At 37.2% G+C, this 12,149-nt stretch overlaps 1 protein-coding gene across 8 annotated transcripts in view; it reads right to left on the minus strand.

The window, feature by feature from the left end:
• Nucleotides 1-12,149, minus strand: part of MALRD1 (MAM and LDL receptor class A domain containing 1) — an 860,334-nt gene that overhangs the window by 96,158 nt on the left and 752,027 nt on the right. For all 8 annotated transcript variants that reach the window (XM_084980970.1, XM_084980973.1, XM_084980974.1 and 5 more), the window contains 2 exons: nt 8,302-8,427; nt 1,333-1,399 (listed from right to left, as the gene is read on the minus strand). In XM_084980970.1, the coding sequence (XP_084837096.1) occupies nt 1,333-1,399; nt 8,302-8,427 (193 nt within the window). The remainder of the gene's footprint in view (nt 1-1,332; nt 1,400-8,301; nt 8,428-12,149) is intronic.

A 12,149-nucleotide genomic window follows, 5' to 3' on the forward strand; every position in this document is an offset into this window, starting at 1 on the left:
AGAACGCAAAACTCTGCTTGCTCAGCTGAGGCTAACTACAGTCGGGAGCTTTCTTGTCTAACCATCACAGTTAGAGAGGACAACAATTAGGACTGCCTTACTATAAACAGCTGACACTAAATAACTGTACCCACTCAGCTGACATTCAATAACTATTCAATATGCCATCATTCTCAGTTTCTTTGAGGAATTTTTAGGAATTAATACAACATACCCTGTAGTTCCATCAGGTTTAGTCTGTGGTAAGTTAATTTCCATGGAAACTGATGCAGGGAAAGGATAATTCTGCTTAGATGATGTGAGATAAATCATGTAGTGATTTGAGGTCCAGACACTCTGAGAAACCCATTAATATTTCCATTTCAACAATGGAAATGATATTTCATCATAGTTTCATATTTCATCGTGAAATATATTTCATTATAAAATTTCAGCATTATATTTCATCATAAAAAGGTTTGTTATTGTTTTAATTGGTAGAGGTTTTGTTATTTTAGGGATAAACAACTTTTCCTAAAATAGGAACGTTGTCTCAGAAGGAGAGAAGAATTTAGACAACTATTAATCAGCGTTTTCCAGATACTTCGGTTTGCTGTGTTATGACCTAAGTATTAGCCTGCAATCATTTTTCTAATAAGCAAAGTAATGTATCCACTGGTCTGCTAGATTAAAATGTCATAAACACAAATACAATGGAATGTGCATCATTTCCTTTGGAACTTATGAAATTGTTCTGCAAAATCCCCTAAAGGGCGAGAGAAAAAAATAAACCCAAGCAATCTTCGATACGCAATATAATTCCTAGAAGAAATCGCAAGGATTGTTTTTGCTTTATTTTTGCTTTAAGTATGCAAATATATTCCTTATCTGTACCTTAACTTTAGCTCCTCATAAACAGCCACTGAATAAACCAGAGAAAGGTTTTATTTATGAGTTATTTTTATTCCTTTCTTGCTGGAAAAGAAAACCATGGAATTTGAGATAAAAAGGGAGGTAGAAACTATAGCACTAAGTTTGTCTGAGCTTGGATGATACCATATAAAATGTTTTTATAACCTGATATAAATATTATAGACAAGGAATAATAAGTATTATTAAAGCTATATATCCCATACAATGCAAAATGTTGAGACATAAAATCATGTGAAATAATTGATACTTTTCTAAAATATAGTCACATCTTCCTTTCCTTTATTCAGACAGATAAGTGTAAATCGTGCCATTATTCACTATTTTTACCTTAATAGCCACACATTCACTGATGTTCTATTATACCAGCCTCAAGTAAGATGACTAATATACATGTTAAAAAAAAAATGCAGTGTTTCTTACCGACACATAGGACCATTTTTCTCCACTGTGCAAGTCCCACCATTTCTGCAGTACCCTCTTGGACACTCTAAAAAGAAACATCACAAAAACCACAGTTAATTATAAATATTACTAGGAAGAAGGAGGACATATTACTGCTAGTCATTGCCTTTATCTAATCGTGGAGAATAAATTTCTTCCTAGTGGCCAAAAGCACAAGAATTCTTTTCGCCTCCCTTCCTGTACCTCCCAAATTTCTTCAGTGCTCTCTCCCATCCTGGACGAATTCATTTTCTTTATGTGCACAGTGCTTGATCATAAGAGGAGTTTTTTCTCCTGTGGATTAGGTACAATCTACTTATTTAAGAAATGTCTGCATGACACACTGGTGAGTACACTGAAATTTTTTCTTTACTGAGACATTTCTTCAGTTCCACACAGCAGTCAGTCTACCATGGCAGACAAACGCTGTGCATGGGTGACTGTCATTGTGATAAAATGTCACTCATGTACACTTTCTTGTCCTACCTCCACGTCTGTGACAGATGTCAGCACAGCTCAAATTGATCCTCATTGCCCTGGCCCTGCTCGTTTTGCTGCTCGTATCATTCCCAATTTCTAGGTTGGCATGAACATTTATTTTCAAAGGTGGTTTGTATTTAGGTTAAAAAGAAGCTAAAGAGTTCCTGTTGTGGCACAGTGGAAACGAATCTGACTAGTATCCATGAGGATGCAGGTTCGATCTCTAGCCTCACTCAGTGGGTTAAGGATCCAGTGTTGCCATGAGCTGTGGTGTAGGTCACAGTTGCGGCTTGGATCCCGTGTTGCTGCGGCTGTGATGTAGGCTGGCAGCTGTAGTTCTGATTTGACCCCTAGCCTGGGAACTTCCATATCCCACAGGTGTGGCCCTAAAAAGCAAAATAAATAAATAAATAAAAATAAAAATAAGTTAAAAATAAAAAAAATAAAAAGAAGCTAAATATTTTCAGATAGTTATGGCTGTAGAAGTGGTTAGGGATTTTAGCTCTTCCTCAAGCTTCCCTTTACCCTGTATTCTTGTATTGTCAGGGTGCAATCCTGATCCATGAAGACCTCTCAATTTCTCTGCTCCCTTGATTCCCAAGTTTCTCTTCTCGGCTTTTTAACACCTCTTTTCTTGCAGGAGACCCTTCTTCCCTGGTTGGGCTATCATAACTCCAATACATGATGGAAACCTCCACTGCCTTTAATTTGTAATTCTACACATCTATTTTGAGCCCCCACTCAATGTCTGCCACTCAGCCTGGCACTGAATATGTATGGAGAAATAACACAGAAAGCATACGTGGCTGTTAAGGCTGCAGGCACTGGAGCCAGACCTCCTGAGTTGAAATCTCAGCTCAATTTATTAGCTGTGTAAAGGAGAGTAAGGTAGTTAATCTCTCTGTGCCTCAGGTTTTTCTCTGTCAAACAGGGTTAAAATAGTGCCTGTCTCAGAGGGTTGTTGAGAATGTTAGAAGAACACAGGCTCAGGGTGTGCGTTTAAGAGAAGTTGATCTAAAAAAGATACAGGCATAGTCTCTGTTCTCAGCGAACTTCTGGCTGCATGGAGGATGCAAAACAGCGACAAAGGGATTAAAATACAGCATTAAAATTAGTCTAATTTTGGATGAATGTCACAAGGGTGAGAGGAAGACCAAGGAGAGCACAGAAGTCAAATCTGGGGAATGAGGAAAATCTTTTATGGAAAAGCTTTTACAGAAAAAGCTTTTATTTGGGAAGGGTTGTGTATGTGTGTGTGTGCATGCACGTGTGTGTGTGTGTGTGTGTGTGTGTGTGTGTGTGTGTGTGTGTATAAAGATAAGCCTAAAGACACAGGTGCTTGAGAAGAGAGTGTGGTGTGTTTGAGGAAACTGAGGGAGGTTCAGCCTGGTTGGACTGTTGCTAATCTGAAGAGGTATAGGACAAGGTCAGAGATCCACAGGGACCAGATCATCTGAGGAGTATAAAGTTTATCCTAGGAGACAGGATTTGAAGAAGTGATGTGGTATGCTTGGTGCTGTAGAAAGACAATTTGGGCTACAGGGTTTACAGTCAAGAGAAGGGCCAAGACTAAAATTTGGGAGCACAGTTAAGAGTCTTTAAGAGCCCAGTAGCAATCCAGGAATGTCTGAATGAGAGGGATGGGATGGGAGTATTCAGACTTGTGGGGATGTATGAGATGTTTCAGTGCTGAGGTAGAAACATCTGGGTGATCACTTGGGAAAGTCAGTGATGCTGTTCAGACTTCTGTCTGGGCTAATGGCTAACTGGTGGCTTGATTCATTGAGTTGGGGAGTTTATGGGTAAGGAAGATTTAAAGACAATGATGATGCTGTGTTTTAGGTATCTAAGGGACATCCAAATAGAAGTATATGGTGGATAGTGTCTGTAGTTCTGAGGCCCAGATGAAATATAAGTTAGATATATGGATTTGAGGCATCAGATTCTGCTTTCCAGATATCATCATTTTTCAAGCTTCCTTCTCAAAACATTTTGAGATCATTGTGTTAGGTGTCATGGGGCCAAACAGATACAGCCCCTGTCTTTATAGGAGTAGACTAACCTAGCAGAGAGAAAGAGAAATTATTTACTTGGGCAGAAGAAGGATGAGGGCTATGAGGCATTGCTACAAAAGTGAAGAACAAAAACAGAGATTGTATGTAGGCAATATCCACTGAAGGAAAACTTGGGGGATGAAGCATCTAGAGAGAATCAGATTGTCGAACCAGTCAGAAGAGGATGGAGAGAGGAACATGGTAAGAGGGTTGCATTTGGGGAACAAACTTGAAATATACCATGTTTTTGGTATCCTTTTTATTTCAAAAGTTTTCAGTGTTTTGCTTTCCCAGGGTATATTTCCCATCTTGTCTTCCCCAAATCCTCCCCCCCTCTTTAACTTTGAGAGAGAAGTGCAGTGATGGACAGGAATGTAAAGAGCTACACTCCTCAGGCATTGGGGGGGGGGGCTCAGCTGAACAGAGCAGATGCGAAACTTCCTTCATAAACAAAACCTTAGCTAGTCTGCCTGAAAGTAGCCCATCACTATGATAAAGCATAAATAGTCACACCTTGTTAGATTAACTGTAAAATGGTTATTTTTAGTCTAAAGTACAATTTTAATCTTCCTCAAATAAGACTTTTGTTTTTTTGAAATACCAGAAGAGGGTCTGATACTGCTCGGCATCAAAATACACACAGCTGCACATTTTTTTTCTGGGGTCATTAAAACTGGCTTTGATGCTTGCTTTACATCAGAATGCTTCCGTGGGAATCCAAATATGTATCTTCTCCCACGGGATGGTGAAGCATAGTAGAAAGAACACAGGCATCATCTGGAATAGAGAGTGAATCCTGGTATTTGGGTGGACAGAAGGCTTGCAGATTATCTCTGCGAGAGGTTTTTCTAGGTTTCTGCCTTAGACCCAGGTTCTTGAACCAGAAGATGGAAAGACACAGTCCAAATATTTTCATCCTTAATTTACTCAACACAGCTTACAGCAGAGAGGAAATGGAAAGGGGAGAGACATGGATACACTAGTTTAGTGTGAAGAGACTAAATACTTTCAGTAGATAAATAAATAGTAGGGACCTAGAAGTCCATAAGGGCCATGTTAGAATTAGCACTGTTAACACCTGACTCCCTTATAGCCTCTTGAGTTGGTTATTACGACCATGTGTCTGAAAGACAACACAACTCACAACTGACCACATGGAAATATCATTATGGAAAGGATTCATGTTCAGTCCCCCTCTGGTACATTACTCTGGACAAGCAGGAGAATGCACATAAGCCGGACAAGTGATAAGTGCAAAAACAAAAGTAACTTTTAAGCTTAAATGTAAATAATTTGCAACTAGGCAAATACACATATATACATACATATTTTATATATACATTTTGTGTGTGTGTGTATATATATAATTTGTATATATATATATATATGTATAGTTTTCCTTCTCAGTTGTATGGAGACTGGTGAAATGATGGCTATTTCATGGTGGATTGTTGGGAGGACTGATAATCATGTGACTCCTGGCCTTCTCTCTGTGCTACCTGGCTTAGTTAATGAGTTATACATTGTCATTAGGCTAGACGCTTTAGGGATAAGGTTCTTTATGTCCAAAGTGAGGATGACACTTTTTACAGGGCTGCTGGGAGGATAAAATTATTTATAATGTTTTATACCAGTAAATGATATGTATAAAGTATTAAATGATTATTTTCATCCCTCTCTTTATATCTGGGGGTTCTTTGGGCTTACCATGAAACCTAATTTCTATTTCCATTGCTCTCTCCAAATTCCCCTCTTCCTTTATTTTCCCTCTTCTGTCATCATGATCACCATCTCAACTGCTGCTTACTGAAGACGTGCTCTATGTCAGAGACTGTCCCATTTCATCCTCAACGCATTATGTGGTAGATCCTGTACTTTCTTTTTACAGAGAAAGAAACGGACTTACTATATAATTTGCTCAAGTGCATAGCAAGGGAGCAGCAGAGACTGAACTAAATTCTGGTCCTCTAACTTCAGAGCCTGTTAATCTAAAAATGTGAAATGATTTGCTATTTAGTTCAGAATTTCTATCACCTCTTACATTTCTTGATATTATGGGATCAAGAACCTTTTGAATTGTATGATATTTACACTCTGTCATGGATTAAATATACATATATACGACAAACTGCACATAGTTTTGGAATCTCTGGATTATAAATTCACCAGAAGCTTGCGTAACAAATCAAATTCCTAGTGGGCAGACTGTTTTCTTTATCATGAAATCCCAGCACAGGGACTATAGGAGGGATTAACTATATTTCAGAAACTTGACATAGCTTCATAGTACTTGTAATGAGAAGTTTTTGTATCATGGTTTGATTTGGTTTTCAAAATCTTCTGAAACTTTATTAAGCTTTATTATTGTTATTCACATATTAAATTAATACCATCTCCTCCTATAATTTTACATTTTAGGTCCTTTCCCTAACTACTCTTCCAACAGATGATTATTATCATCATAACTTCGCCTTAACATGAATGTTAACCTCTGCTACTGAAGGTGACAGGAAAAAGACATTCACTCTAAATTAAGTCATATATATTCCATTCAATAATTTTCTGTTGCATAAGCAACCCAAACTTGAAAATAATACATCTCTCTAATGTAACCTGGGAACAGACAGGACTCGTTGAAATATACTTAACTTGCAGCACTCATGCAGTACCTGAGCTTGATGCTTTTGTTAAAGACTTAAACCTTGAATTGAAGGGAGACCAGATGCTCGCCATCTGTTGCATGGCCACTGGGAGGATTATTGGATGCTGTAAAGACCAGACTCATAAAAGTCTATGAAATGCTGACCTTCAGAGAATATGGTGTTTGGGAAGAAACAGGAAGGTGTAATATGCACGGATACATTTTAGGATGAGACTTAAAGGCATTCGTAAAAACAGGACCATTGACTTTATCATATTGGACTGACAAACTAAAAAGCACAGAAAATATAGAGTACAAATAAAGTAATACAGATTTTATTTCTGGAAGCTGTTTCACTAGTTCTTTATTTCACTCTAACCCAAAAGTTGTAGCAATAGGACCTTTACTTTGTAGAGGAACTATTACCATGGCTCTCTCCAAATTCTGCTGGTGAGTGACTGAAACGATGGACAATGCACATGTACCTACATCACACCTACACATTGGCTCTCATGCCGTAGGAATGACAGGTCTTCTGTTTTTCTGACTGTATTTCTAAAGGCAGAGGATGCCAAAGCAGACAAGGAACTGTGACATGTTACAATGCACTTACTCTTATGTAAGACTACCCCGAGGAAAATCTCACTTTTATGGAAATAAATTTGGGTCCTGGACATAAGTGCTGTGTCTTAATAGTTTCAAAGGATGGAATTATCTCATTAATATTTTTCTAATTCTCTGAAGAGAGTAAGAGTAGTCCCTTTTCGGTATCTAATTTGATGTAGAAACATGCCTGGTAGAGAAATAATGCCAAAGAAAATTCACGTTTGTGTATTTTATAGGATCAATTTGCTCACTTCTTGATCTCCCTTTGTACTCACAAAATTCAATGCTATACAAGTACTCATGTTTAGCAGCATAAAAAAGTAAGATATTTTTGCACTATGATTTGATAATTATCATGCTTTTGCTTTTTTCACTTATCTCAGAGTGGTCTTCTGTCTTGAAAGATACAAAGAATATATTCTTTACCAGTTTTAATATGAAATATCTCCAATTTATTTAGAAAATATGATTGAATATATCTTTTTTCACCAATTTATACTACCTTTTAGTTGTGACATTTACATGGCCTCTATCTTTTATTTTACATATCTCCTGCATGAAATAAAAATTCAGTTCCTCAGGAGAGATGTTAACAATGGACGCAATAAATTAGAGAACATGAAAGCAGTTTGGATAAAAGCATAATCACAAAACACTTGATCAGGTTTTTATAAATGTTCTGGGGTCAGAAGAAAGAAAAACATTTAAAAGTTAGTCTGAAGTTTAATAAATCGACTTTTAAACATGACTAGATCATGCAAAATAGGGAACTCTTGTGAAGAAGTAAGAAAAATTACAATTTAAAAAAATTAATAACATATTAGATTTTGCTGTGGTTTCCTTATTATCAGAACCAGCAATTTGCATAGAAGAGATTATTAACTACTAATAATCTTAATTTATATTATATTAAATTAAAATTAAGTATTCTATTTTTATTTCATGAGCATTGTTATTACAGCATAAGCATGAGTTCATTATACACACATATGTTTTTAAATGTAGCCAATTAATGTTAATATTCTTCCTCTTGCCCCAAATCAATAACAGTAATTCAATGATTCCATGCTTGCCATTATTTAAAATTTTGACTTTTAATATTTTTATTGTGTGTAGGTTAAGTTACTGACTTATACTGCAAAGAATGCTTTAATGGATATACAGTACCTAAGCAGCTGGACTCATCAAGTTGGAAATCCATGCAGTCAACCAAGCCATCACAGCGCCGGTGAACTGGGACACAGCTATTAGAAGAGGTACACATCAAAGCTCCATCAGAGCAGCTCTCGTTGGCTGAAAAAAAGAACAATAATTATCACCTTTTAAAAAATGAATTTCTTCTAATAAAATAATGAGTTTATTGTTTTACCCCTTATTTTCCTAGCTCTATATTTAAACTATTTATGAGTTCTTGATGAAGCCAAGTTGGTGAAATTGAAATTTATTAAATTAAAAATTTCTTCAAAAACCTTTGTCATCAGAATCATCTCCCAGTTGTACTTGATGTAGCATTATACATGTATGTATATATATATATACCATGCTTTGGGAGTTCCCCGGTGGCTCAGCAGGTTGGGGACCTGGTGTTGTCAGTGCGGCGGCTCGGGTACTGCCGTGGTGCAGGTTCAGCCCCTTGTGTACCTCCCCCTTGCTCTCTTCTCTTCTGAATTACAGCTTCCTGTAAGGCAGGGGGTGGTTCTAGACTTCATTTACAGGTTAGGGCTGAACCAGAATCCTTCATTCCAAGCTGGTATCATGCATCTCTAGTCTGTTGTTTGCTTCAGAACCTGGAAACCAGCAGGCCTGCTTCCACTCTGGTTTGGTCCAGGCCTATACTGATCATGTCGCTGAGTTTTTTATGAGATATTGCTTCTATCCAGCATTGCTGTGTGTTTGGCGTAGAGGGAATGTGTCAAAGCATAAAACTACTGCATCATCTTGTCAGGAATTCTGGATAGATTTCAAAGGCACTCAATGATAATGGTACTGATTGTTCCTGTTCCTTTGAGTCCTAGGATTCTACAGAGATATGTGGAAGGCAGCAGTGAACGGCCAGGGCTTTCTGGTGCTTATCCCAAGTTCAACAAGAATGGCTCTGCTTTTTTCTGATTTACCCAATGGTTTCATATACCATATCTTATTTGAATATTTTAACCCAAACCTGTTGCCAAAAATTTTTTAAAATATTGATTGGGTAAGTCATATATACTAGAGTAAGTTCAAACTTTTCAAGCTAAACAAATAATTTAGAAAATTCAGGAATAAATATCCCTAAATGTATGAGTCTGGAACAGATTTTGTCAGTTATGCCACAATTTTTTTTTTTTTAATTTTTGTCTTTTTAGGACCACACCCACATGGCCACTCACGGCAATGCCAGCTCCTCAACCCTCTAAATGAGGCCAGGGATCAAACTCACATCTTCATGGCTGAGTTCCTTAGTGCTGAGCCACAACGGGAACTCCACAATTTTTTTTCTTTTTTTGAAATATACTTATGGGTTTGAAGGAGTTGTTTATTTGAGTTATAATAGGTTATTGACAAAGACTAGTTTGAGAACTGCCTAGCAGAATTGATATTCTAGTGGAACAGAAAAATGGTTTTTTCAGAGTGTATATTTCCTTTGACTAGAAGTGATAGGTCTGCAGAACTGAAGTGATACTTTTCACTGAGCAATTCTTCCTGAGGTGCCAGAACATTAATTCACTTCAATAAATATTATTGAGCTGCTACTATATGTAAGACACCATGCTTAGCATTTCCATTGGAGAGGGTAGGACGGAAATAAAAATCCTGCTGTGTAGCACTGGGAACTATGTCTAGTCACTTATGATGGAGCATGAGAATGTGAGAAAAAAGAATGTATACATGTATGTGTGACTGGGTCACCTTGCTGTACAGTAGAAAATTGACAGAACACTGTAAACCACCTGTAATGGAAAAAAATTAAAAAATCATAAAAAAAGAGTTACCAAAACATAGATAGAAAGAAAACTAATACAATGATACAAGAATGATTATGCCTCAAAATCATAATAAAAGAAAAGCCACAAGGCCAAACATAGTTGGAAAAGCACTGGTATAGAGAAGTATTGCAAAAACAAAGAGATTCCTTTAGCGTAAGGAAGTCTGCAAAGGCTAAAAGTAAAAGTGGAGTCCTGAGACGTGTTTTGAATTTTTGTGTTTCCAGAGCAAAGCCATCTAGCAGAGTGGGAATCAAGTCTATAGGCTGAGAATCAATTATGTTGATATTGGAACAGTGAGTAAAGCAGTTTGCCTTGGACTGGGGAGTTTGTGTAAAGCGATAGTACAGACAATGCTGAAAATTGGGGCTGAAACCAGATTGTAGAAGCAGCTATGATTTCAAGAGAAGAGATGATATTTAAACTTTTCCATAAGGGTTATATAATTTTGGGGTACACATTGACAAGACAAATGATATTCCAAACCAAGTAGGAAATAGAATAATTTTCCAATTCTTATAACATGAACAGATGTTTGTAGCAAATGAATGTATGAATATATACATGCATCTATATGTCCACGTGTGTCCATGTCATACTTCTTTTTTTTTTAGCACTGTTGGCATTGCAAGGGGCCAAGAGATCCTAAGACGATAGCTTTAAGGTTTTAAACAAGGTACTACGGTGACATTTTTATACAAAGATGACGCTCATCCACTTGTAGAGCATTATTTTGGAACTTCTTCCCAGAAATACTAATGGATCCATATACTTTTTCTTTTTTTCTTTTTGCTTTTTATGGCCACACCCACAGCATATGGAAGTTCTCAGGCTAGGGGTTGAGTTGTAGTTGTAGCTGCTGGCCTACACTACAGCCACAGCAATGCAGGATCCGAGCCTTGTCTGAGACCTGCACAGCTCATGGCAACGCTGGGCGGGATCCTTAACCGAATGAGCGGGGCCAGGGGTCAAACCTGCATCCTCATGGATACTAGCCGGGTTTATAACCTGCTGAGCCACAATGGGAACTTCCCATCCATATGTTTTAACCTGGTTTCCAGTGTGACTGATAGCTTATTTTCAAGTTGACTTTATAATGAAGAACTCTAACTCATAAGTGGTATAAACACTCAACTCTGGCCCAAATAACACTGAAACACATAAGAAAAACATATAAGAAAACACATGGTTTCAATTTGCAAAAAGTTTTCTTTCCTTTCTATAGAATGTTTACAGTTGAGATAGTTAAAAATTGCTCTTTTACTTGGTGAAATTTGAAAATAAAATCTTAGTTTCTGTGGCATCTTAAATGGTACAACATTAAAGTTAATGGATATTCATTTCCTTTGAAAAGTAGTAGGTGGAAAAATAAGTTATGTTTGCAACTAATATGCATTGACACCTCTGTAGGATTGGATGTAGGAAAACAAATTGAATCATTACTTTCATTACTTTCTCGTTCTCCTCCATTTTTAATATATACACCAAAAACATTTCCCCAAATTAATCTAAATAAGCTATACATCAAGTTTACAGGGAACTCAGCTTTCAAAAGCTTCCCAGGACAATATTTACTTTTGCCACATTCCCTTTCAAACATTATGGTTTAACGTCTATAAAAATACTTATTTCAACCTGTCATCATCCTAGCAGTTGATACTCTTTCCAACTGAAAAAAAGCAAAGTAGCATAGAGCGTTTTATGGCTTTTAGCTCATTCCCTCAGGTAGATGATACGTTGAAGATAAACAACTCATGAATGGGTCATTGGAGTCACTTCCCTAGAGAAAAATCCTTTTTGAGAGTTATAGTTGCTCCATAAGAAACATACATAGAAGTAAAGCGAGTATGACTACAGATATATATCCATTTACTCTTAAAGTGAAAACTCATGCATGGAGCACAGATTAACTTTTTTTTTTTTTTTTTTTTTTTCCTTTTTAGGGCTGCACCTGAGGCCTGTGAAAGTTCCCAGGCTAGGGGTCGAATCAGAGCTCAGCTGAGACCTACGCCTCAGCCACGGCAAACCCAGATCCGAGGCACATCTGTGACC

The sequence above is a fragment of the Sus scrofa genome, chromosome 10 (genome assembly GCF_054392235.1).
Source record: "Sus scrofa isolate SSC_HxYL_T2T_F1_AM1 chromosome 10, Sscrofa_HxYL_maternal_Yorkshire_Landrace_v2.0, whole genome shotgun sequence".
NCBI classification, from domain to species: Eukaryota; Metazoa; Chordata; class Mammalia; order Artiodactyla; family Suidae; genus Sus; species Sus scrofa.